Source organism: Branchiostoma lanceolatum, chromosome 5, assembly GCF_035083965.1.
Source record: "Branchiostoma lanceolatum isolate klBraLanc5 chromosome 5, klBraLanc5.hap2, whole genome shotgun sequence".
NCBI classification, from domain to species: domain Eukaryota; kingdom Metazoa; phylum Chordata; class Leptocardii; order Amphioxiformes; family Branchiostomatidae; genus Branchiostoma; species Branchiostoma lanceolatum.
This window is the reverse complement of record NC_089726.1, coordinates 4,780,067-4,807,403: the sequence shown is the minus strand read 5'-3', so window position 1 is coordinate 4,807,403 and position 27,337 is coordinate 4,780,067. Positions and strand designations below refer to the sequence as shown.

The 27,337-nt window shown below is 42.5% G+C and overlaps 2 protein-coding genes across 2 annotated transcripts; one reads left to right on the top strand and one right to left on the bottom strand.

Annotated features, from left to right (window-relative positions):
* Nucleotides 1-279: 279 nt before the first annotated feature.
* LOC136434842 (low-density lipoprotein receptor-related protein 2-like) lies at nt 280-13,622 on the bottom strand. Its single transcript, XM_066427915.1, has 14 exons — nt 10,448-13,622; nt 9,329-9,439; nt 8,251-8,367; nt 8,031-8,153; nt 7,805-7,915; nt 7,199-7,374; nt 6,798-6,953; nt 5,694-5,832; nt 4,947-5,170; nt 4,354-4,503; nt 3,983-4,121; nt 1,777-1,887; nt 954-1,073; nt 280-413 (listed from the first exon to the last, which is right to left on the bottom strand). The coding sequence occupies exons 1-14, from the start codon at nt 13,593-13,595 to the stop codon at nt 280-282; spliced, it is 4,959 nt and encodes a 1,652-aa protein (XP_066284012.1). The 5' UTR covers nt 13,596-13,622.
* Nucleotides 13,623-14,627: 1,005 nt separating this feature from the next.
* On the top strand, nt 14,628-26,920 carry LOC136434841 (uncharacterized). The gene is made up of 11 exons (XM_066427914.1): nt 14,628-14,709; nt 17,762-18,199; nt 18,513-18,623; nt 19,526-19,621; nt 19,974-20,135; nt 20,935-21,030; nt 21,567-21,806; nt 22,234-22,297; nt 22,580-22,770; nt 23,155-23,296; nt 23,946-26,920. Exons 1-11 carry the CDS (start codon nt 14,628-14,630, stop codon nt 26,080-26,082), a joined length of 3,759 nt encoding a protein of 1,252 aa, XP_066284011.1. The 3' UTR covers nt 26,083-26,920.
* Nucleotides 26,921-27,337: the final 417 nt, after the last annotated feature.

Below are 27,337 nucleotides of genomic sequence, written 5' to 3'. Positions count from 1 at the left end.
TTTTCAATTTTGAAATTTTTTTATTCACAATACATATCAATGTTACAGAAAGGTATGTTGGTATCTTACAAGCATAATATATTAAACTTGTTACAATGGTTGCACCAAAGACTATATGTGTTACTGTACATATACTGGCAGGATGGTTTAAGATTAAACCACTTGTTAGATAAAGATGCTGGTTTTGTCCATAGAAAAAATCTACATTATAGTAACATATTTACAGTGTATTATACATTGTGTGCTGAATAAGGTTATCAGTTGTTTGTTTCCCGTTTACTACGGTTGCGACTTACTGTCACTTGGCTTTTCGTCCTCGCCGTAATCACAGTCCAGATGTCCGTCCCCCAGCTGACTTGTCGACAGACACGTAACGTTGTTGCGGCAGGTGAAAAAGCAGTGTTTCGGTACTCCTGTCATGGAAAGTACGTACACCAAACAGTTAAACCATGTAAATAAGGCAAAGCCCTAGAAATAATAGTGGGGACTTACTTACTTATAGATTACGTTTACATACATTCTACCTTTATATTTTGGACAACACCACCAAAATTCAACTTTTTGTTCTTAGATCTCTCTAAATTACTCCAAAGTGGAAGACACACTGAGATTTTATACGAATAATTCGTCTAGTGTCCTTGGGGCCAGTCATGACCTTTTTCTCCCACCCGATCACCCAAGCAGTCACAATATCCTTGCTGGAACAGGTTACCCACTGGGGGCAAGTTTCGTATGTCGTTATCGGGATGAATTGCAAAGGGGCTGGGTGGTTGTTGGTATGGAACGGGATGGAACTGGTAACAAGGGTATCGAAAAAATATCGGAAGGCAAAAAAGCACATTCTTGAAAAAGAGCAATAATGTCAAAACTGTTGTCATTTTTCAACGTCACGAAAGAAGGCAGAGCAGGGATTGCATCATGGTCCTTTTTTAAGTCACCAGTCAAACACGTACCTTCTGCACAGCCTCGTTCGTCCTTCCCGTCCGAACAGTCGTCTAGATCATCACAGATCCATCCGCTCGGAATGCAGTGCACGTGGTCACTTATGCCAGTCAGGCATTCCATCGCACATTCTTGATACACAGGGAACACAAAGTGCAGAATGTAAGTGGCTCTCATATGTCAATACGAATAAAAGATAGGTAGATTATGATTTGGTGAAAGGGTAACAGAAGCAATGTGACATATTTTAAGCTATTCAAGAATAATATTACTTCGAGATATGTTCTAGTATTTTTCAGTAGCAAAAAGTTCAAGCATCACATGAGCAGGATTTTATGGTTCTAACATTATATTGACTAGGATTATTAGTACCCCAGTCAGAAGCTCTGAGGAAGGTGATTGACAGATACCGAAATGTCAGCAGGTGAGGCTTGTGTGAAAATACATCTCCAATGTCCTTTGTTCTACCAACCTCATGAAATTATTTTCGGGGATTATATTGAGTAGGACTAAGGTTCAAGCATTGTACTGAGTAGGATATGGTTCGAGCATTCTACTGAGTAGGGTAAGGTTCAAGCATCACATTGAGTAGGATGAGGCTCAGTCATTACATTGATCAGCTTCAGAGCATAGGCATTAAAGTAGTGAGGGCAACAAAAACAATATTGTGTAGCAATATTACTAGTACTTGTGTCTTTAGATATTTCTGTACAGTCTAAATCTGGGAGTCAGGGAAGACAAAAAGAGATGTCAGAAGATTTTTACTATTACATCCACGTCCCTGCGAACATGCATCTCTTTAAATCAGTTATTTGGTAGCACGAGAAGTCTTACCGTGACAGTTTGCTTCATCCGTCCCTTGCTTACAGTCGTCTCTGCCGTCACAAGCCTGACTACCGTGGAACACGTCACCATCCCCACACGGACTGAACTGGCTGTCGATTTCTACAAGGCAAAGCAGAGGCAATGGCAGCTGTATATGAGTGACGTTGCGAGCGCCGAAAATTTGGGTAAGTCAAGATTCTAGCCAGTGTTGGAAGTTACAGTTCGGAATTAGCTTTATGGTGGCTTTTACCAACAGAAATGCACTTTCATGCTAGCAGATCACAATGTAATCTCCGAAAAAGATCAAGCGTTGTTGCAAAGAGTTCCAAATATATGCATTGCATTGCATCACTTAGGCCTGGCCCCATCCCTGCATCCCAGGAACTAGTTATGCCCACTCCTATATGTACAACAAACTGACATAGCGCTACCATTCATCTTACACACTATCTTCATCGTCCACATTTGGTCATTGTCGAAGTGTATTATGCAAGTGTATCAGCATGAATTGATCCTTAGTCATGGTCCTCTTTTAAACAAAGCAATGAAATAGGTTTGCATCCTGAAAAAATTGTATTTCTTTCCATGGATTACAAATTTGGCTGTCTGTGCATTTTTAAGATAAAATTTTGCGAACGTTCTCAATAGATAGGACGATAAATGGTAGAGCTACCTTACATCGTAGTAAAAGATGAACGAACGAACCCAAACATCCAAGATCCTCCAACTTCACTGTCAATTCCAGTCCGCACTCAGCCTCCAGGACATCTTCACAGACAGGTCTGCAGCCCGAACAGATCCAATATTTTAGTGTGTTATTAATATTTTTATTATTATTTTACTATTCAATGTTAGAATGTAGCATTTTATCAATTCATGTTTTACATTTTGCTTTTTGATTCTTATAGACCACATGTGGACATTTATGCATTTAGCTCATCTGGGCAGGAATATGTAATAAAGACTATTACTGTAAATAATAACTATTCTGCATCTGTTAGCAGTTAGAACTCGAGCGTCAATGCATCTGCATTCACGTCTTATCAATCTGATGATTCTATTCAAATTTCTATTGATGATATTATAGCTTTACATGAGTGTTAACTATTCGCTTTGAGAAGATACATTTACATTGAGTTGTCCATATTCATATTAGTCTGTCAGCATAATTACGATGGCAATTCTACGTGCACACTTATATTGCAACCTGATAACAGCACACTTTGTTACAATGGCACTCTCATTCAACGTATTCTCTAACTTAACTCAAATGCAGCACAAGTAGCATTTTCGTGAAAAATTCTTGGAACAACATCCATAGAGGAAGACATAGAAAGAGTAGCCTTTAGATGGTTAGGGCATGTCGAAAGAATGGGAGATGAATGGATCGCAAAGATTGCTTTCAAGTTCAAACCAACAGGCAAGCGCCCTCTTGGTAGACACAGAAAAAGATGGAAGGATAACATACAAGAAATATTAACAAAGCATAGACTGGGCAGACTAGACAGACTGGAAGAAGATTGGGTCTTCCATGACCGGGACAAGTGGCGAAGGCTCTCAATTGACAGGCCTTGCGGGCCTACCTGGGGAAGATGTAAGATGTAAGTAGTACAAGTAAAGCATAAAATTCGTTAAAAATGTATACAAAGGCTACTTAAAAGTAACATTTCTGTAGGGAAATTTGTTAAGTTCATATATTTACCTGTCTCCATATTCATAGTCCTGCGGGACACATCCGTCAAAGGCCAGACAGAAACTTTCCCTTGGTCGGCATTCCCCGTTACAGAAGGCTGCACAGCCGGAACCTTGTGATGAACATCAATGGTAATACATGTATATATATATATATATATATATATATATATATATATATATATATCAACCTCATTCATATGACAATCATGAGTTCAAGCTTTCGATTCTGTTTGTTTTGTGAGTCGGTGGACTCAATGTAAGATGTATAACAATGTGTACCTGTATAGTCGGTATACTGCCCTTTAGCCTAACACATCAGCTGGTGACTCCACTTACAATCATTAGTCAGCCTATCAACGTGAGTGCAGAATGGCGTTTTATTCTGAAAGTATGTCAGTATGTTGCATGTCCTCGACTTAGTTAAGATACTATCTTGGAATCCTAAATAGAACACCAATACCAATGAATAGTATTAGATTCAAAACAAACATTAGTCGATGAAACGAATTATGCGTCTGACCATATTTCACGAGGATCTCGACCCTCAGTGCGATCCGGTTGTGGAAGGTGAGCGGGTAGAAGCGAGTGTAGCGTGCAAATGTCGGGTTGTCCAACAGGTTGCGAGCGTAGCGATGGCTGTTGCTGTTCCCCTGGAACACCTGAAACGAAGAAAACAAATCATACATTGTAACGTTACACCTTGTTGTGAGGATGTTGTCAAACAGTAACATGGAAACTTAAAAAACACACAAAACAGACTGACTTGACTATGACTTTATCGATAGGCCAGCACTGGGCCGTATAGATATCCATAAAGGCGGTGTCTTGAACTCTTTTTTTCTTGAATATCACTGTGTCTTGTCTGTTCGCATAATGTGATGTTGAACTGACCATTTCTCCACTGTGCCCGGTGCTGCCTGTGTTCACTGTCCATTCCCCATCCACAGAGAACGCCAGTTTGTATGACGTCACCCAGTCGTCCATGTTGTAAGCCCCCTGGGTGATGACACCGACAACTTCGTACACTTTGTCATGCTTAATCTGGAGTGTGAAGGAGAAAGCTCACTTCAGATCTTTTTTTTTCATTGATGGACGTTTGTTGTTAGCTGTTAGTTTGTTGTTTAAAGAGTCCAGTGCTTTCACGTTAGCATTTTCATTAGAAGAACAATGAAAAATCAGAAAAATTGATTCCTACCAGAACAAAACTCTAGTCCTGGACCTATAATTAGCGCTTTCCAGACAAAGGCACTCTAAAGCTGTACCACACTACTTTAAGAATGGGGTTGTCGTTCTGTAAGTTTACATTCATTTTTTTCAAACCGCCTAAGTGCCCATTGTGCATCATCGGACCTCAATAATAACCAACATGCCAAAATACAAGCAAATGCATCAATAGGAACTTGAGTTATAGCTGTGAACACACTAATACAGACAGAAATAGTACCCTGAAGAAGGTGAACCTCCTTCACGGAGGTAATAGGTACCTGCAGCCATTGCTCTGTGTCATCGCCCAGAGCCGGAGACCAGCACGCCCCCAGCTGCTGCCCCTCCCCGTTGTTCAGACGAGCCAGCCACGGGTAGAAGTCGTCCCCTCGTGATGAAGCGGTGATGTGGAGGTCTGGGATCTTCGGAACCGCAGAAGGCTCCCCGGGATCCAGTCCGACTCCCAATGGGACGTACTCGTCTTGCGTCAACCATGTGCTTTCGTCTGTAGAGATCAGCAGACTGTTGTAGCCCCAACCGAGATATCTTGTTCCAGGATTTTTAAATTAAAAAAAAAACGGGGTCTCACAGTTTCCAACTGATTGGAACAAGGTGCTCAACTGCGCTGCTGCTACAGAGACCTACAGGGACATTGTGGGTGGGTAATAGGATAGCTATATAACGTACATGATTCTCATACTTGTTTTAGGGTAATAGTCCAAGACATCAGTAGTTATGTTTAGAGTCTTCAAGAAGTTTCCTATCAAACTATCAAAGCAAAGCTATCCTGCCGTAACGGAGGTTAGCTCTTTATTTTGATATAACTTTGCTACAACCTAGAAATTCTGTATGATTTTAGTAGCAAATGATTTATGGAAACATTTAGTACAATTTGTTTGTTTGTTTGTTTGTTTCTGTTTTATTTAGCCAGGGTGGCCCAACTCAGTGCGCTACACTGCTTTGCAGTGAGGCCCTGGTTTTCAGTTGACTTTGCGTGCCTCAGGTTAGGGAACTACTTGCAGACTGACCATTTGTGATGTAGACCTCCATCACCATGGCAACCCAGCCCTCGTAGCCTGCCGGGTACAGGCGGATGTAGCGTGACGTCACAGGAGCTGGGAGAGGACGATTCACTTTGTTGTACCGGTCTCGGTTTCCTTGGAAAACCTGTGCAAGAAAAAAAGCAGGTTGATGTCCAAACCAGGCCACAAAAAGACGCCAGACACTTAAGAATGAGCAAAACTCCTCAGAAATATCAGACTGATGCAAAATGACTTTGGTATATATACATATATATATATATATATTTATTTATTTATCCATTTATTTATTTATTTGTTCAATATATATCAAAAATTGAATGCATCAGACTAAATATGAACTGGCCCATAACAGTTCCAAAATACTTTACCACTACAGATCAGATGACGTTGTGTAAAACTTTATGGTATGCCAACAAGTGTAGTCACGACTACAGTTGTGGCATGGATTAGCTCCATGTTACTCAGAGCAAGTGCAGATGTACAAGGCAGTTTACTAGAGATTTGCAATGAGCCACTCCTGGAGGCTTTAATTGCACTTGAAAATACATAATATATCTTACATATTCAAATTTATACATCGTACTTTCTTTCTGAACCCTTAGAATTATTCTTTTACAGCGACTAGTGTTCCTGAATGAAAATAGACATATGACCTTAAGAAACAAGTATTTATTCATGACGTTGTATTATTCAACGACGAATTCTAACACAATCAGAATTGGCTCAAGCTAAGTCTTTATGAAACAGCCCCCGCATATAATTTGCACTAGAGTTAAGTATTTGTGCTACATATACTTCAGGTTTGCTATGTTAGTTTAGCGATTACGGGATCTTTTTATGAATATGAATTGGCATTGAGTTTTTCTTTTTATTTGAGTTGAATGTGTGAAAGTCGTGTGCCGATTTGTTAGAAATAGAGAGAACGCTAGCGACCCCCAAAACAAAACACCCCTCCCAATAAAATGGTATGGCGACCCTGTGACGACACAATTCAAGATGGCGGCCACCACACATGCCAACGGATCCAACAAAGGTTTTGCTACGCAAACCTGTAATTATACATTCCCGTTCAAGACAGATTCTTCGTACCTGTACGCTGTTGCTGCTGCCTTGGTACGGTGCCCAGGAAGCGCCGTCCATGCTGAAGGCCAGAGTGAATGACGTCACCCAACTGCCCAGGTCCCAGTTCGAGCCGCCTCCACTGATGACCACGCCGGTGACGTCAGTCGTCTTGCCAAAATGAACCTGCAGTAAAACATACACATATTAGATTTATGTAGAGATGCTTGATAATCGTATTATTCATTATACGTATCTAGTGAACGAAGATAGAACACATTGCGTCGATGAAGGTTAGACTTCCAGGTTGAAAAAAATATGTATATACACAAGATAACCGTTATTAAGGGCAAATGAAGGAACTGTTATCTTGCGAAGAGAGCATATTCTTCATAGCTACGATTAGATTAGACCACAATGAACAGCAATACCTGAAGCCATTGGTCCACCACAGAACTCGGTACCCAGCAGTATCCTGGTGTATTCGGAGGCGTGTGCCGAGCCTGGGACGGGGCGAACTCCGACTTGTACTCGGAACTGGCGGTGACGTAAACATCGGGAATGTACCGACTCGCCAAACCAAGCGGGAATCCGGGAGGTGGGACATCTGTGAGGAATATTTCTTCAGTGAGACTTTTTTCACACTCCTTGTAAAAGTGATTGGCTTTCTCAGATTATAGAACATTAGATGGTGCGTTTCATGCATAAGGTAATACGTAAAGGTTGTCCCACAACCTTTTGTAGGCCGTTAATGTCGTTATACACTTCTAAGGCACGGTATGGGAAGCGAATCCCATCCCTCTGCCTCCGCCACCTTTTACTTCCCTCGCTGAAGTTTTGCACCTATTTTGACCTTGGTGGAGGGAGGAAAGTCATCGAAAGTGCCCAGGAAAGTGCCTTTCCCAGTCGGACACAACTTCTAGCCGGGGATACCAGGAATTGAACCCGTGACCTCTCGATCTTGGGTCCGCTAGCCCAGCCGCTCGGCCATTTGACGCCACTTGAAACAGTGAAACAGTGAAAGCTAATCTGACTACCTCCACAGTCGTCCTCGTCCTCCCCTCCACTGCAGTCCGTCAGGTTGTCACACAGCTGAGACTCCAACAGGCAGGAACCGTCCGCACAGGAGAACTGCTTAGCGCCACAACCTGTGCGTGTGAGTATAGGTTTATCAAAATTGTAATACTTTTTTGTCTTACACACAATCTTAATCCTTCTAAAAAAAATCTTCTCTACAAGGTTTTGCATGACGCATTAACTGACCCCCACTTCCAGCCGTACAGTTGATCTCGTCCTCCCCGTTCGAACAGTCCTCCAGCCCGTCACAGGCGCGGTATTTCGGCAGGCACCCCCCGTCACACTCCAGCTGGAGACCACTGCAGGGGGCTGTAAGTAACGGAATGTACATGGAGATATCAATACGATAACGACAACGATGACATCATTGACAGAATAAATGGCACATATGTCTTAAGAAACCTACTGTGGCAGTTCTCTTCGTCTGCCCCAGAAGAGCAGTCCTTGTCTCCGTCACACACCGAGGCGTTCTTGATGCATTCGCCGCTGTCGCACTGCCACAGTCCCTGCTCTGCACACGACTCTGAAGAAAATGTACATTGGAATGAGAAGTAAGCATTTTTTTACAACAATCTACAATTACGATTGATAGATCCTTCACGACATTTCCTGGATGTATACATTATTTACTAAGTACATTACCCTCAATAAGATATGATACGACCTAAGACAAAAATATGCTGTATCCGGTTACGGTCCAGAAAAGAATTAGTCGGTAGATATGGATTCTCTCTTTCCTATTTTTGTTTGTTTTACTTTGATCTTTTTTTTCCTTTTTAAAGATTTCGGCCGAAGTGATCAAACAGAAATCTTACAGCAGTGTAAAATGCATCAGTCAGTGGTATTCTCAACGTCAAATCATAATTATACTTGCATATAATCACAAATACATTAATAAACTGAACAAAGCAGTACTACACATTATATCAACTGTTGTAAGTCCGCATCTGTTGATTGAGCGTAAAAGACTTGAAGTTTTAAATTCCTTCACTAGATGTCAGATCTAGAATTTAGCTCCCTTACCAGCAGTCAACCAAAAAAAACAGGATGGGAGCGGTAATTTTTGCTAGGGTTGGTCGAGTTACCGGCAGCACAACATTTTTGTCCTCTGTGCAGGCCTAAGGAAATTTACAACACCATTGCAGGCAAGGGCATTTACTTTTCAAGTTACGGAAAGGTGGTTACCGTGGAGGCTCCAGGCAAATATACACCTTGTGCCTCGCTGTCTCAAGCCATCTAAGCCATGATTGTACATGTATATATTCAGTGTCATCCTCTGGGCACCCCAAACCGAGGCGAGCGTGAGAGAAAAAAAAAAGAAAAAAGAGCAAACGCCGGAAGAGCAAAATGTGTAACCCATGTGAAGAAATATATGTATCAGATCTTCTAATGAGCCATTTTGTGGGCAAGGGCGGACAAAATACATGCGCACGCGGATGCCATCCGTATAATCAAGTCAGTGTGGCTTAATGTATGAAACTCACGACACGTCAGCTCGTCTGATGCGGCCTCACAGTCGTTGACGCCGTCGCACACTCCAGATGGTGGCACACACCTGCCGCTGTTTTCACACCGGAACTCGGTACTGGTACACACTATGCACAATGCATACAGTCCTAAGGTGTTTTTTTTTAACTCGGTACTGGTACACACTATGCACAATACATATATTCCTAAGGGTTTTTTTTAATAGGGGGAGGGTTACACTTGTGTGTTTATCATATCTGTATGAGTTCCATATTGATATTTTGTATTTGTTGGGGAATAATTTGTTTTTCAATTTAACCCACCGCTCTGTAACCTGGTTACATCTCTCTCCCATTCAAAAACGGACTGTTCCAAAATCACACCTGGGCAAAATTGAAAATATCCTTAAATAACTTCTGGCCACCCAATATATAAAAGGACCATTCCAAAACACTTCCATTCAAGAAATTTTAAAGGCCTTTATCCAACAAAAAAAGGAAATATCCCCGGGGGTATTGGTACTGAATTTGGTGACACCTTACACAACCTTCAATTTCAAGATCAGTGAATGGAGAAATCTGACTTGATCTGACAGAAGGCCTGGCTACCTGGCTTCACCCGTCAACCAACCATTCAGAATGCTCGCGCGGAACTGAATTTTTTAAGTTTTCGGCTGCTCAGGTTTCAATTCTTTGAATTTTTGTCTTCTCATGCGACAGTTGTTTTTCATGAGGTGGAATCCGACTCATGGCTACAATTTCTCCCAAACCATCAACCAATATGCTGTAGTGCATCTTTCCTTAAGTTAAAACATGGTAGGTGTTGTTGGAAAATTAAGAAAGCCAGTACTTTGCTTCATATCAAGTCGTAATGACAAGCGACATTTTGCACATTTCAATGAGAACGAGCCTACAATGATATGTGACATAACAGGCGATACGAAAATATAGTACGAATTGATTTTTTCATGGTTATTGTATAGTCAAGATCCTTGTCCTTTGTTTTCTACTTTTACAACATTGAGAATTCCTTCTGGATTGTGTAGTAATTAAAGACCTATATCTGGGATTTGCAAATTTCAAGAAATTCACATAAACCGCCATCCAATTATTAACATCATGAGAAAATTAACTTACCGCAGCCACTCTCATCGGACCCGTCGACGTGACAGTCACGGACGCCATCGCAGCGCTTCGTGTCAGGGATGCAGGAACCGAGTTCACAAAAATGCATGGGAAAGGGACAATGTTCCACCGTGCAATATTTCTCATCTGAACCGTCGCGACAATCATTGACACCGTCACATTGCCAGTCTGGGTGGGCATTACTGAAATAGTCGGGTATGGCACACTCTTCATCTTCCCTGCAATAGTGCTCATCTGAACCGTCTTCACAATCATCCTTCCCGTCAGTATCACATCGCGCAGATGGGGGCACACAAACTCCACTACTTCCACACTTAAAATAGCTGGAGTAGTAACACTCTTTGCTTGTGCAATTTTCCTCATCTGACCATGAACCGTCTTCACAATCATCATGACCGTTACATTGCTCTTCTGGAGGTACACATACTCCACTAATTTCACACTTGATATCGTCGGGCCCATAGCACCCATTGCTCAGTGTGCAGTTTTCCTCATCTGAACCGTCTTCACAATCATTGTAACCGTCACATTGCTTCTCTGGAGAGATGCACTGACTAAAACTACTTTTGCATTTGAAATCGTTGAGCGAGGGACACACTGTGCAATTTGCTTCATCTGAACCGTCTAGACAATCATCTGAACCGTCACATTTATGATTTGGAGAGACACATATTCCATCACTTTCACACTTGAAAAAGTAGGAGTAGTAACACTCTTTGCTTGTACAATTTTTCTCATCCGAACCGTCTTCACAATTATCACTACCGTCACATTGCCCCTCTGGATAGAGACATATTCCATCACGTTCACACCTGAAATCGTCGGGGTTGTAACACTCTTTTCCTGTGCAATTTTTCTCATCTGAACCGTCTTCACAATCATTATTACCGTTACATTGGTACGATAGATGGAGACATACTCCATTACTTTCACATTTGAAATGGTCTTGGTTGTAACACTCATTACTATTGCAATTGTCCTCATCTGACCTGTCTAGACAATCAACAATGCCGTCACATTGCCAACCTATAGGGATACATACTCCAGTAAATTCACACTTGAAAGAATCGGGGTTGTAACAGTCTTTGCTTGTGCAATTTTCCTCATCTGAACCGTCTTCGCATATGACACTCCCGTCACATTCCCAATCCGGGGGCATACAGAGGCTGCCACCACTTTTGCATTTGAAATAGTTTGGCAAGGGACACACTGTGCAATTTGCTTCATCTGAACCGTCTGGACAATCATCGTCACCTTCACATACCTTATTTGGGGGGACACACACTCCATGACTTTCACACTTGAAATAGTCGGGGTCGTAACACTCTTCTATTTCGCAATTTTTCTCATCGGAACCGTCTAAACAATTGTCATACCCGTCACATTGCCACCCAGGAGGGAGACATGATCCACCACTTTCACACATGAAACACCCATTGCTATTGCAATTTTCCTCATCCGAACCGTCTTCACAATCATCATGACCGTCACATTGCTCTTCTTGAGGGACACATACTCCACTACTTTCACACTTGAAATCGCCGGGGTTGTTACACTCATTGCTCAGTGTGCAATCTACCTCATCTGAACCGTCTTCACAATCATTGTAATCGTCACAATGCCACTCTGGAGGGACACATACTCCATTACTTTCACACTTGAAATCGCCGGGGTTGTTACACTCATTGCTCAGTGTGCAATCTACCTCATCTGAACCGTCTTCACAATCATTGTAATCGTCACAATGCCACTCTGGAGGGACACATACTCCACTACTTTCACACTTGAAATCGCCGGGGTTGTTACACTCATTGCTCAGTGTGCAATCTACCTCATCTGAACCGTCTTCACAATCATTGTAATCGTCACAATGCCACTCTGAAGGGACACATACTCCATTACTTTCACACTTGAAATCGCCGGGGTTGTGGCACTCTTTGCTGGTGCAATTTTCCTCATCTGAACCGTCTTCACAATCATTGTAATCGTCACAATGCCACTCTGGGGGGACACACACACCATTACTTTCACACTTGAAATAGTCAGGGTCGAAACACTCTTTACTTTTGCAATTTTCTTCATCTGAACCGTCTTCACAATCATATACACCGTTGCATGGTTTCTCTGGAGAGACACACTGACTGATCCCACCTTCACATTTGAAATAGTTGAGCAAGGGACACACTGTGCAATTTTTCTCATCTGAATCGTCATCACAACTTTCATTCCCGTCACATTGCCAATCTGGGGGGACACATATTCCACTACTTTCACACTTGAAATCTTCGGGGTTGGGACACTCTTTGGTTTTGCAATCTTTCTCATCTGAACCGTCTTCACAATCCTCAACAGCGTCACATTGCCAAAATGGATTGATACATACTCCATCATTTTCACACATGAAGTAGTCGGGGTTGTCACACCCATTGCTTGCGCAATTTTTCTCATCCGAACCGTCATCACAACTGTCAAACCCATTACATTGCCACTCTGGGGGGACACATATTCCATTACTTTCACACTTGAAATCATTTGGGTTGTAACACTCTATGCTTGTGCAATTTTTCTCATCTGAACCGTCTTCACAATCATCATAACCGTCACATTGCCAATCTGGACTGACACATACTCCAGTTTCACACTTGAAATCGCCGGGGTTGTGGCACTCTTTACTTGTGCAATTTTCCTCGTCCGAACCATCTTCACAATCATCAAAACCGTCACATTGCCCCTGTAGAGGGAGGCACTTGCTGACCTCACTTCCACATTTGACATAGTTTGGCAAGGGGCACACTGTGCAATTTCCCTCATCTGACCCATCTGAGCAATCATCTATACCGTTACATACCACAGCGAGAGAGAGGCAGCGGGCGTTCGTGACACAGGCGAAAACATCGGACGACGAACAATCTAGACCCGCGCACTCTTCATCAGACCCGTCTTGACAATCCATGTGTCCATCACACATAAATGCCAACGATAGGCAGTCGCCGGTTGTTCTGCATGCGAAGTCAGAGGAGGTGCACCCTTCGTCTGGGCCAACAATCTGTAGAGAGACATGGCCGATAGACAGCAGACATACAAGCAGGAGCAAGCCGGTCGCCATGATCGGCTTCTCTGGGGAAACTATAGACGGCATTCCGTGTGCCGGGCATACCCTGGCACAGTGACGTGCGTTGCCTAAATAATGAAATAGTTGCAGTGGTATACGTACATGCCTTGTTTTACCGAAATGCGGAATTTGATATTCTTACGGACATATGGTACCAAGTGGAAAGCGTGACAATGGGAGGGAACATCATCAATTGATTTGCTAGCATTGTTACCTTCGCCGGAGGTATGATTGCGCCCAGCCCATGCGGCCTTATAATACACCATATACGTTACATTAATTTCATTCATTTCGAGGTCTCGAGAAGACCTACCAAGTTTGAAAACAATCCATCCAGGCATTCTCGAGTTATAACCCCCCCCCCCCCCCACACACACACACACACGGTTATATTTTGTACAGAGTTCGTGTGTGGGGGGGGGGGAGGGGGGGGAACAGTATAACTCGAGAATGCCTGACTGGTACTGCAGCGGATGGAACTTCCGGGTTTCATATCTTGTGTTCTGAACATACTATGGTGGTAGTGGTAGATAGGTTTTGGGAGGGAGAGTATGTGTGTAGGTTTGGACCCCCTAGCGGTTCTTTTGGAACTGCAGGATCTCAATATATCTAGATCAATGCAAACCTAGTGTAATAAATCAAAAATCCTTAGATGTATGATTAAGCTTACAATTGATTGGGGGTGGGATAAAAAATTAATTCTGGCAGTCAGACGAGCTAGAAAAACAACAAATATTTCATGACGTCTGTATCACCAGGTGACTATCACGAGACACACATAAAGATGCAAATGAAATACCACAGGTAACGCTAGCCCAGCCTCGACTGAAGTTCTCAAGAAGGATTATTTATCAAAACTGTAGCTGGTAATACTAAAACGCCATCATGTAGCCTGTTTGGCTACCACCCCTCATCTATCGTGGCAGTTTATATGATCATGAGCGTTCGGCAGTTCAAGCCGTGGTGATTTTCGTATTTAAAAAAAAAACTGCGACGGTGTACCGCAGTTCAGCCTGCAGGACAGCGGTCAGTGACAAGGGCCGGCCATCCTCCCGCGGAATGGGAACCTTAAGCATCAGAACATCACTGGTGCTGCTGTTCGGTCTGGGTCACTGTCTGTCTGGTGGATTTGCACTAACGGGTAAGCAGCTAGTTATCCACGTCAACTTGTAGAATACTGAATCCATAGGTGGATACTACATTGTGCATGCAGTATTACATTATAACACACGTAAGCTTAGACTATTGACGAATTCATACACATGAATACAACCATTTTAAGAACACGACATTAAAATTCTTGAAACTTGACATACATGTAGATATTTTGTACATGTACTACGTCATATTGACATTTCATGGTAGATAAGTTGTATTCATGTTTTGCAAGGTTGTATCCACCACACGCGGTTCCGGCTGCGTAGAGCGGGTATAACCGACCCTCGCGATCGGTGTAACACACTAGCTTCTCGGGCACTAAGGACCGGCCCCAGACAAACATTTCCCCTGTATGCATTACCACATGCTATATTATCCCGCAGGACCCGCAATATATATACTTTACTGTAGGACTGGCCGCAGACAAACCTTTACATATAAGCATAGACACATATCTCTATTTATGATCGACAATCGACAGATTATTTCATACATATAAGAGGAAAGTCGTCATGCATTATCATGTCCTATAGCGGGCGTAACAGCCATTACCGGTATTAAACAACTGTTACAACTGTACACTTTGGCTTTTTTTCGAAAAGATTTACAATTTTCGGCTACATTTTTAGGAGTGAGAGGACTTACAAATGAACATTTACAAACTGGGCAGTTTTCTTACACTAGGTTAAAGGTCCTCTATGTGTGTTTTTTTTTTATTTTTAATCTTAACATGATTGACATGTTCAACCCCATTTCAGCATACTTTAATTTTTGTTTTATATTTCTGGACGGTTACTTCGCTAATTGTATAAAAACAATCTTTACAAGGTTGTGACACCACCTGAACATAGACCCTCCTGTTGTAAACAACAACCTTAACCAACAGCAGGTCCCATACCTAAATAACAGCAGATCTCATGAAGCTCTTCTTAGGCCACAGCAAGTAGATTTTATGGAAAGCATCAGCGCGCGCATTAATTTTCGCTTAATTTTGAAATTTAAAAAGAAAAATTACCCTTTGGCAATGGTCAATATAGCTAAAACTGGGTAATATGTTTCAAACCGCTGTTAGTTCCATTGCAAAAATGTTCTAGATGCCGTAAAAAGGCATTTGCACGCGGAGAAATTGTGATTTCGAAGTGAGCAGGGCATTAAAGGGGCATATTGTGATCGAAACATAAAACAAAATTCACGATGTTTTTGGTTATTTTTCTACATCATTAGTTGAATCTACCTTATTACTCTGCACAGCAATATTCATCACGTATGGATGCGACTTTGTAGTGTCGTGCGAACGTCTTGAAAACAAATTATAAATGCAATCCCCACCGTCGCTTGACTTGTCCGCCATTTCGTCCAACATTCCGACGAACCACCGAACACGCGATCGAACGCGCGACAGTCTGAAGTTTGTTCACTTGTGGCGATTTCCTGTGACGCTTGATCTCCGACCGCAATGGTCGATTCGGTTATTTCTTAGCGTTCTACACTGGCTTATTTGCATGTTATAAAACGGGGGCCGCTAAATAATATGCAAATAAGCCAGATTTTGTGCGATTTGCGTTTATCGTCGTTTATTAATGAATGAATGAAAGACCTTTATTGTGCATTCATGCCCCGAGGGGCTAGGTACAGGTCGTCTAACTTAACACATGGAACATACAAGGACACAAATACAACAATACAAGCTGTAAACATATAGAGTAGACAAACGTGTTATTAAACTAAGCTAGTCCAGTAGAGTCGACTTCTTCTCGCTTCTTTGCACATGTGTAAATGTATGGACAGACAATATTTCTTATACAAGGATTATCCAGGCGTAATAAAAATATGAATTTGTCTGTTGCATGTAGATGTTCGAAATATGGGAATTGTCTTTGATAAGGTTAAAAAGTACACTTCTTTCGCTATCGTATAATCTACAATCTAGGGCGAAATGTCACAGTGCTCATCTTCTACTCGATTTAAATTACAATGTTGACAAAGTCTATGTTGTAGAGGCGTGCGGTTGTGCCTTCCTGTTCCGACATGTAATCTATGACAGCTAACCCTGAGTTTAGTAGTAGCCACTCTGTGTTTGATGTTGCTGATGGAAAAATACTCTTCTTCTTTATACAATGACTTAAACAGACGGTAAGTTCGGAGGTCTTTTTCCTCCGAACTTACCGAGAAGAAATTTTGTCAATGATATGTTGATGAAATTCCCTCTTTTTCTTTTTTAAAAGTTTTATGTACTCTTTCTTTTTTAACAATACGTCCCTTTAATGTAGATTTTTCAAATTCTGAGTATTTGTATTTTTTGCCCACCAAATTCTACAATACGTCCCTTTAAGAGTATGATTTTTCTTAATAAGAGTAGGGGATACCCTGATGTAAGAGAGTCGAGATAAATATTTCCAGTTTGAACCATTTCTATTAAATCCCGCTACAAAATTGGCAAATCACCTTTACCAAGGTTATGTTTTGGAAGCTGTGTGCTTGTTCGTCTCCGGCCAGCATAACTGGAGAAGTTGTGGATGTATGATTCGATTATGGACCCTCTGGCGGCACCCCATTGTACTACAGCCAGGGGCATCCTCTTTTTTAAATCTCGTGTTCGTATGTGATGGTCGTCATTTGTAGTGGTAGATAACTCTTGGGGCAGTCAGTAAGTGTTGTAGGTTTTGGCCCCAAGCGGCTTTTAAGCCAAAGGCGCTGATTTTTTTCAGCCTTTGAAAGAGAATAGCTCAAGAATGGATTTTATTACGCAATGGTTGACATAGAGGAGAGGCATATCTACTTGCTGTACTTTTGTTTTTCCAATACACAGCATATCGGACGTGGTTGATGTATTTAGCAGGACCCACTCACGTGGTCCAAATCTAGGCATGCTGTTCCACGAAAAACAAGCATTTCCCTTTTAACCTATAACTTCTTTTTGGGAGGGGGGCAATGAATACATCACCCACCCACTCCATCGAGCTCGCTCGGATTCTTCCCACGACTTGTTGAATACACAAGTGCATGAAATATTAATGTAAGGCTGTCACTGGCAGGTGGCTGGGTGGAGACCGACCCGACATGGGTGACACCGGACGAATGGGAGGACGACAAAGGTGTCCGACATGTCGCCGGCTATGTTCTGGACTCCAACCTGAGAACCGGCTGGCAGCGGGCAGCGGAAGAGGTCAGCTGGATCCTCACCTTTGATCTACAGACTCCCATAACGCTCTCCCGAGTCCACCTGTGGTACTACCACGCTCGGGAGGTAGAAATCTCACGTTCAGTGTTAGGGCAACGGTTTGAGTCTGTAAAACCGTTCCCTGCTAAAGATTTTCGTAATGGTACTGAAGTGGAAACAGGCGGAGAAATACGCCTGCACGAAGTTGATCTGTCCGGGTTTCTCGCTACAGGACGGTTTTGGCGCCTGGAATTGACCTCTTCGGTAGCTATGCCTATGGCTATGGAAATTATGGAGGTGAAGTTTTTCCAAGGTTAGTGCTCATTTCTTGTATAACCGCACGATCACATTTCCAATGAGGCTGTGGCATTAACATATAAACCGTGTAAGGCCACGCTAAGTGCACACAATATTCCATCTAATGGGAGAGAAAAAAAAGCAGAATGAGAGAAGAGTGAATGATGTCAAGATTTTGAGAATCCTGGGACTAACATGCACCAAAAGATTTAAAAGGTCCATGTGCCAATTCACAAACATTTTTAAACCAACATTTTGCCGCAATTCTAACAGACCGTCTGTGATACCATAGCTGCTTATCACACCTGCACCTTCTTATGTCTGTCCAGCTTGCTCCGGATTTGAGAGGACGGTCTGCATGGACGGCGACTGTGACGTGCATGAGGTGATCTGTGACGGGATAGTCGACTGTGACGATGGCAGCGACGAAATGAAATGTGGTAAGTCATTACTTAAAGCAGTCCTAAACTTTAGAAGGCGGTGTTATTTTCCATTAGATTAGGTATCAATGAATACATAATCAGCCGACTTTTTACAGAATTTTGCTTATGGTGAATTACGCAAGGGGTGTTTTTTAAAACAATATGATACTCACTAACCCCTTGCAGACCCTACCCATGTCACTCTGGCTCATTCCCCGTCGTCGAAGTATTCCCTATATGTAAACATACATCTTTAATGGTGGGTATTTTTGGCATAGATGAGGGGGGTTAAGCACAATAAGAAGGCCAATTGTTAATAAGATATAAATGAACACAAAGCAAGACGAGTTTTTTCTTAACCACCCTGACATTCTTTTCGTAATCTAACTTTTGTCAGGCCTTTTCAGGTACATTGTAAGAAGCCACAGGCTGAGGTTGTTTAATTTGATTAATCAGAAAATAGAGGGATATCTGGGGACTTCGGTAGAATACTGAATGATTTTTGTTGCGCATTGGAGTGGAGGGTACTTTATCGTATACTGTAAAAAGTATTCATTTTCACTTCCTAAAATTATCATCTATTGGAAAATAATTCCCCCTTCTGGTCTTTAGGTCTCCTTTAACTAACTCCATGACTACCTGAATGCCGGTAGATTATGGAACAAATGTTACTATGAGGCACGTATGAAATATGTAAATATAGTTTGTCCTGCTTGTGGCTTGGCAGCCTTTATTGTCGACAGCAGGCCTTGCAGGTGTGAGAAACAAAGACTTAGACTGAGATATCTTATTAAGACGTACAGCAATAGTTTTCACTTCCACTCCGAATCGGTTGAAGTAAACAGGACTTCTGCCAGTTCATTATACATTCAAAGCATAGATTTGATTCTGCCTTTGTGAATATCTTTTTTTAATTATAGATGAAGAGATTTGCTCAAACGGGGCCGCCATCAACAAGACACAATTGTGTGACGACAGGGACGACTGTGGAGACGGTACAGACGAGCAGAACTGCTGTAAGTATGGGCACGGCACACCCGTGTATTGACTTTTCCAATTATTTAATAGGAAATTTTTTACTTACACCTAAAAAAAATTATTAATTAGTTAAATTTGCCACTCTTGTTATATTACTACTTGTTTAGAAACATCCGGAATTAAATCTCCGAATTTGATCCAGAGTTTGAATTGTCTTTATATATTGTTCACCTGGTATCCAGTTGCAGAGTTTGAATTGTCTTTATATATTGTTTACCTGGATGTCTAACCTTCATAAACGTACTTGTTTAGTTATAAAAGATGTTATTATGATATATCTACGGCAATGTAATTTAGCTAATATAATGTTTCTACTTATGCATGATGCAGGCGAGCGACAAGGCAAGATGGCCTGCAGCAATGGACAATGCACAGATTTGCTGAAAGAATGTAATGGCACCGAAAGCCTCGTTCCCTGTGGCGACTTCATACAGCGCTATTCCAGATGTGACGGGATAGAAGACTGCAGCGATGGCAGCGATGAGTCTTGTCGTGAGTACAATGGCAACATTGTTTGTATCGTAGGGTTCCGCGACCTCATACGCGATGATGTTGACCTCTACAACTGACGAATTCTGAAGATTTCTCACTTATTATGGAAATAAGGTCCTAATTTGCTTTGTTCAAAGTTTGAACGGCTTACCTTATCAAAAAAAAGGCTATGGTAGAAATGATGCAAATGAGGCCCTGATTTGCTAGATTTATTCTATTGAGGTTCATCAGTAGTTATGACAGGAATGCCTGCCTACGTGCTCAGGCCAGAAACTGGCCCCTTGCTTTCCACGAGGATCCTCCAGGCAGTCCTGTCCCTTGCCCTAGCCTCTGCTTCCCGACTGTTTAAGCCCGTGTCCTTCACAATTTGGTCTTTCCATCTCTTCGGTGGTACCGGTCTTCCCCGGGGTCTGGGGGTAGCGAACTCCTGGCTGTAGGCTCTGTACACTAATGTTTGTGGGGGTCGTCTTATGACGCGTCCAAACCACCTCAGCCTTCTCGTCTGTACCATTTCAACGATGGTCTTTTTTGCCCCGATTCTGGCTCTGATTTCAACTTTTGGTATGCGATCACGGAGCGTGATGCAGAGAATTGCCCGTAGGCATCTCATTTCGAAGGCTAATAGGAGAAGTTCATCTGTCTTTTTTAAGGTCCAAGTTTCACAAGCATATGTAGCTATGGGGAGTATAAGTGCCCGAAAGAGGCGCACTTTCAGGCATCTACTGATGTCCTTGCGGTTCAGGACAGGAATGAAGAACATTTTTCTAATCGGCTCAACAATGTCCCTTCTTTTCACCAGCTGCTGTTACCTGTGACAACGGAGCCCTGTTCCACCCGGCTACCCGGTGTAACGGCAGAGATGACTGTGGTGACAACAGTGATGAGAAAAACTGTGGTGAGTTCTGCACACACATACAGTCATTCCTGACAAATAGGACAAAGTATTCATGGCACTAAATTATTCATTTGGTAGAGTGTTGTGAAGATGCCATGCGACAACAACATGAATTAGGGAACTCTGACGCTGTTAAGAACAAAATACTAAGTTAACAGAGATAAATGGAAAAGATTGATACAAGATGGCGGACACACAAACACGGCAAGACAAATCGACCTCTCTTTTCAGAAACAGACTAAGAATAATGGAGGAAGGAGACAGTCAGTTGCTAGCAATGTGATATTCTTCCCAATCTTTTCAATATCGAATATGCGTGCTATTAGATGTAGTTACTAAGCTTGGGGCAAGGTTTAGCTTTTATATCTTTGGGAGTTAAACTTTATAACAGGTAACACAACAATCAAGTTGGTCTAGACTTCATGTGGCTACCATAACGTCAACATGCTAAATTGTATTCTAGGTTTGGAATTGTAAAGCTCTGGAACGCTTCTTTTTACGCACAACATTTACAATGTAACGTCTTATGTCTTCAGAGTGTTACTATCTCCACGACAAAGGGACAAGCTACAGGGGCCTTGCAAACCGGGACGGATCCTGTCAGTTCTGGACATCTCAGTACCCCCACACCCATAACTACACTCCCGACGCCTACCCATCGGCAGGGCTGGAGCAGAACTACTGTAGGAACCCGGACGGGAAGGACAGGCCGTGGTGCTACACAAACAACCCCCTCATCAGGTGGATGTACTGCGACGATGTCTTCGCCTGTGACGGTATACCTGAGCTCTTTATTTTTGTTTCTACTCTTCAATGTGGACGAATAAAAGCTAGCAACTTCTCCTGACAATACGAGATTTCTCATACTGTCAGTTATAAGGCATGTAATCTCAAAGACTCTATAGACAATAACATAAGGTGATAGACACCTTTTGAATATTTTTTTTCTTCCTCTTCTTTTCAATACCCACTACTAACCACCCCTACTAAATCTCTGGTTAGAACTTGACTATTATTAGTAATGCAGGTCTGGATACTCTTCAGTTGCAATCTGTCTTTCTTCAACGATTTTCTCTTTATACACCAATCTTATTCACTCGTACGTAAGTTCAAGATATATACATCGTACATATCACAATGCTTAAAAACACAACTTAAACGTTTTATTAAAGCAAACTTCTCCCGTCTGCTTTATATTTCCAGCCGTTCCAACACGATGCTTCTACACAATTGACAAGGGAAGGAGCTACGCAGGGCACATGAATAGGTAAGCTTAAACGCATTTCTGTCGCGTTGTGTTGTGGTCAGGAATAAATTGGGACCTAGGGAGGAGATTGCGACTCAAATTTGGAGACGACTGTTTCTCGACATACCTCTGATTCGCTCCTCGCTCCAGATACTTTGCCGAATCCCCCCCCCCACTCCTTCTCAACCGATGCGACTGTTTCTCGACATACGATGCGACTGTTTTCCTTTGACAAATAAAGAACAAGATTCGACCGAATGTCGTGAATGTGAATGTTTCATTCTGCATGCCACTACTCTACAGGGCAGGGGACCGGGTGTGTCAGAGATGGGACTCCCAGTCCCCCCACAGCCATCCCCACACACCACAGGCTCATCCTGATGCAGGCCTGGAGGAAAACTTCTGCCGTAACCCTGACAACAAGGAGCGGCCCTGGTGCTACACCACAGACCCGACATTGAGGTGGGACTACTGCAACGTGATGGAATGCGCCGGTAAGCACAATTGAAGAAGACTGCAATCAGCTGCAGTACAATGTATTCTCACATCTGTAAATCTGCAGTTGTATATTGGTTTTTACCGCTACTTTACATCAAATATTAAAGATGATGAATGCCAAAACTTCACGATGACTTCTAGTGACATGGAGTTAGAATAGAAGTAACAGAAAGACCATGAATTTTCATATTTTTTGTTAATGTTTTAGTAGGTTATAAGATATGCTATAACGTTACAGGCCCATGAGGATTTTGACCAGCGCGTTTAAAGCATGTTTCATCAATCTTTCCAAACAAAGGTTTTGAAATGAACCCCAAGCATTGTAGATTTTCCCTAGCATTGACCATTCTACATATGTTGCTGTCTCATGTCCTTCTCAGACCCTACGTCCCTGAGCTTCATCGGACAAGAGTGCGAAGAAGAATATATCTGTGGAGACCTTGACTGGGCGAGGCAACAAGGAACGTTTTGTTTTTGTGACAATGACTGTCGTTTCTTTGGTGACTGCTGTGAAGATTACGAGTAAGTAATTATGAATTTACATTGAGAAGTATGATGTTTCTTGAGCCAGCGACACACGGCAAGAAAATAGTTCGTCCGAAGAGACTGTGAGGTCTAAAGGCCATTTTCGGCTGAATTCGAAATACGACCGGTGCCCTCTCGATTTCAGCGTGATGTTAGAAATCGGCTGATGTTTTCAAGTCTCCTAGCCTCGTCCCATGGGATAGGGTAGATTTTAAGGAAAAAAATAAAATAGTAATACGCTCGACTCTGGCGGTTTTGAAATTTGCTGACCTTCTTAATGACCGGCTTAATGAGCAGTAAAGATGTTCATAACAAAACTAAAGGAATGGATGACAAAGCAAACTATGACTGTTTGTCATAACTGAAGTTGTACTGATGTGCTCTGCTATGTGCATTGTATTTACGTGACGTTGGTTTTTGAAGAGAATATTCCAATGAACCATGGATTCTGTATTATGACATTTATTTTGTAAAAAGATAAGCATTCATATTTCTTTGTAAATAAGACATGGTCATGATCTTTTACTTGAGAGCAGTGAAAAACACTCATAACAGCATTGGATGCCATCTCTGAACTACCTGCACAGCATTATAGTTTTCCTTTCCTAGAATCAATTGATTTATTACGACTTCATTACACCTGCAGAGAAGACAGCTTAGAGCACTGGCTACCTGACCATCACCGTCTCAAGTGGAAGTGCGTGTCTGGCTTTTTTGTCAAATGGCCGTCCTATTGGTTGGTTGCTGACTGCCCTGACGAATGGGAAGATGACTTCACAAGGGATCAGTGTTTAAAACAGGTGGATCCCTTCAACCCCAGTGACACGGTCTACAGGTCACCTGTGGAAGTAGATTATTCGCACAGAACCTACTACAGAAACATATTCTGTGCTATGTGTAACAATGTAGCTATGACAGAGCTATCTAGTACTCAGGTCCGACCTATGTGTTCTGGACAGCTTAACTCTTCTGCACAAATCCCTACTCAAGAGTACAGCAATGTCCTCCGTACCCTTGGTGTTGTTGAAGATGTAGAAGTGGGCGGTTGCCTTGGTATAAACAAGCTAGCATTCAAGCTTCAAGATGGGAGAAGATGTATTTCCGCCAAGGCAGACTTTTCACATGCAAATTGTGACGTAGCTGCCTGCATGTCCTACAGTTATCCTGTTTTCGGTAGATATAAGACCTACAGAAACCTACACTGTGCTCTTTGTGAAGGACTTTCCCTTACGGCAACCACAAATCTAAGGTGCGGTGCCGCTGTTGGTTTTGGTCGCGCAAGGTTCGGTGACCTTCACGGAAGCTGTGTTGGATATGACTGTCTCTTTGAAACCTCACTAACTCGTCTATTCAACTTTGATGTCGATGAGAGTGGTGGAAACAATCCCAACCAGTGCCCCCTCGACACTGTATACGATCCGTTTGTAGACACGTGCCGGCATTTCTCGTCCATTAGCAACAGTCAGGACTCATCAAACCAAACCATTCCCTCACAAAACTGTAGCAAACCCGCTTTAACTTTCACATCTGACGAGTTTAGTGTCCTTCCCAATGGCAGTGTCCATCTGTTGAGCTCTAATATGTCCTGCCCAGCTGAGCAGGTGGTCATTCTGAACACAACAGCGTCAATCTGCGGGGAGTGCATACTGCAGTTGTTCTCAAACGACACGAGGAGCAGTAGGGACCCTGACCAGGGTAGGTTAACCCTGGGTCTTATCGTAGTGTCTATCGTAGCCGTGTTTGGTTTCGTGTTCCATACTGTCAGGTCAGGCCGGTGGGAAAAAGTCCCGGAGAAGCTGAAGTGTCAGATGATGATATGCATGGTAACTGCTGAAGCCATGTTTGTTTCACGAGTGATTGTCCCTTCAGGACCGGGCTGTACGGCATTTGTCATTCTTCTGCACTACCTTCTGCTGACGGCCTTCACATCTATGAACGCATTGTCGATTGATCTCTTTCTTACATTTCATGATGGCTTAGAAAGAGTGGAAATGTACAAGTACCTCTTGTATACCTGGCTTGTGCCGGTGCTTGTAGTGGTTCCCACAATAATTGTGGAATTTGGCAGTTCTGTCAGGGTGGGTTACGGGGAGAGCTGTTGGATCGGCAATCCGACGGCCAGTCTAGTGGCGTTTGGAGTGCCTGTCCTCTGTTCCCTTCTGGTCAATGCTGTCTTGGTCACATTTGTCTTGCTGGCCATACGGAAGTCATTTCAGATAGCCGACGCTGCTAATTCGCGCTCACAGAGCAGCAAGGCCTGGGTCTACTTACGTATCTCCTTTCTGACGGGGTTCACCTGGATTCTCGGCTTCATCTACCCTTACGTCAACAGCAGCGTTGTTGAGTACATCTTTATAGTGCTGAATGCTTCTCAAGGCCTCTTGCTGTCAGTGGCGCTGACAATGACGTCGAAGGTGATTCAGAAATGGAAGTCTGCGATCAGGGCACGCTTTGGCCTGGGTGAACCTCATCGGGACAATGGAGCAACCGCCACTTCCAGCAACCGGCGAACGATCGGAGGGAAAACTGAGGTAACGACAGCTAAAACCGGCCCTTCTACAGACATAGAAATGACAACTTTCGCAGATGTAGAGGAGAACAGGGCGCGCCCTCAATTAGATGGAGGTCACCAGAGCAGTGGATGTACTGCCACCGCCAGCAGTCGCCAGAGCACCGCAGGGGAAACTGAGCCGACTACAGGTGGATCCAACCCTGCAACATTACCCGAAATCGACGTGAAGAAGAACACTCCAGATGGAGATGAAAATTATACGTGTTTCTAGTCGCAGATGAAGCTGAAAATGATACATACGTGTGTCTAGTCGCAACACTAGATCAACGACAGCTTAATGTATCCAGAGTAACTAACAATATGGTGTTCCATTTACAAAGATATCTGCACTTGGAAATTGTCCATGCTAATCAACTAAATTGACGATGACGAGCCCAACGAACCAAAGGAAAATCTGCTTCTGCGTATTGCTCCAGCAAAGGAACGTTCTTTTTGCCGTTTGGCTGTAATCTAGTACTGTCATCAGTACAAACATCTTTTTTTTTTATATTGCGATGCAGATTGCACACAGTGCTGTCTTTAAAATTTACCACCCAAAGGACTCGTTAACAAATCTGAATAATGCACCATGGACTGAAATCAATCAAGTGAGAACCCTTCAACCCCTTCATGACCAGCAGTGCAAAATACCACTATTTATGAGCCACCTGTGACAAGAAACTCAAGACAAGTCTCTACGTAAACAACCCTGTGTGTGACGTACAACGGTAGCCAGGACTTGCACACAAGAGTCTAATCATGTATCATAACAGGAAAATTTTGGGAAATAAAGCCCTTGTTTTGTGTAGCACTATACTCCCAGTGATTCACCACGTAAATGAGTCAAAATTCACTAATGATTAGTAAACAAGAAGTTTCCAATTACTCATTAGATTCTGCATGTTCCAGCGTATATAACATGTAGACAACTTCTTATGAAACCCACTGGATGAAATATTTCTGGAAACCAGTACTGCTGTTGTCAGTATAAGCTTTCTGGTTTCATATAGCAATGCAGAGTGCGGACAGGGCTATCTTTAAAATCTACCAGCCAACGGCTCGTTAACAATTTTCTGTGTCCAAATCAACTTTGCTGTAAGTTAATCAAAAGCTCTGAATAATACATCATAGACTGAAAGCAATCAAGTAAGAACCCATCTACGTAAACAACCCTGTGTATGACATGCAACAGTAGCGAGTACTTGCACACAATAATCTAATCATTCATCATTATCGGATATTTACTTTTTGAAAACTAAGTCCCTGTTTTGTGTAGTACTATGCTCCCAGTGATTCACAACGTTCATTAAAATCATCGATGTTATTGAACATACAGCACGATTCGCTGCATAAGTCATACAAACCATTACCCATATGTATATGCATGTTATGGAACATACAAAATGGATAAAAATTTACAACACTTGTGCCTTATACCATCCACTGTATTATACAAGTTTCCAATCACTAACTTGGATGAAGACATT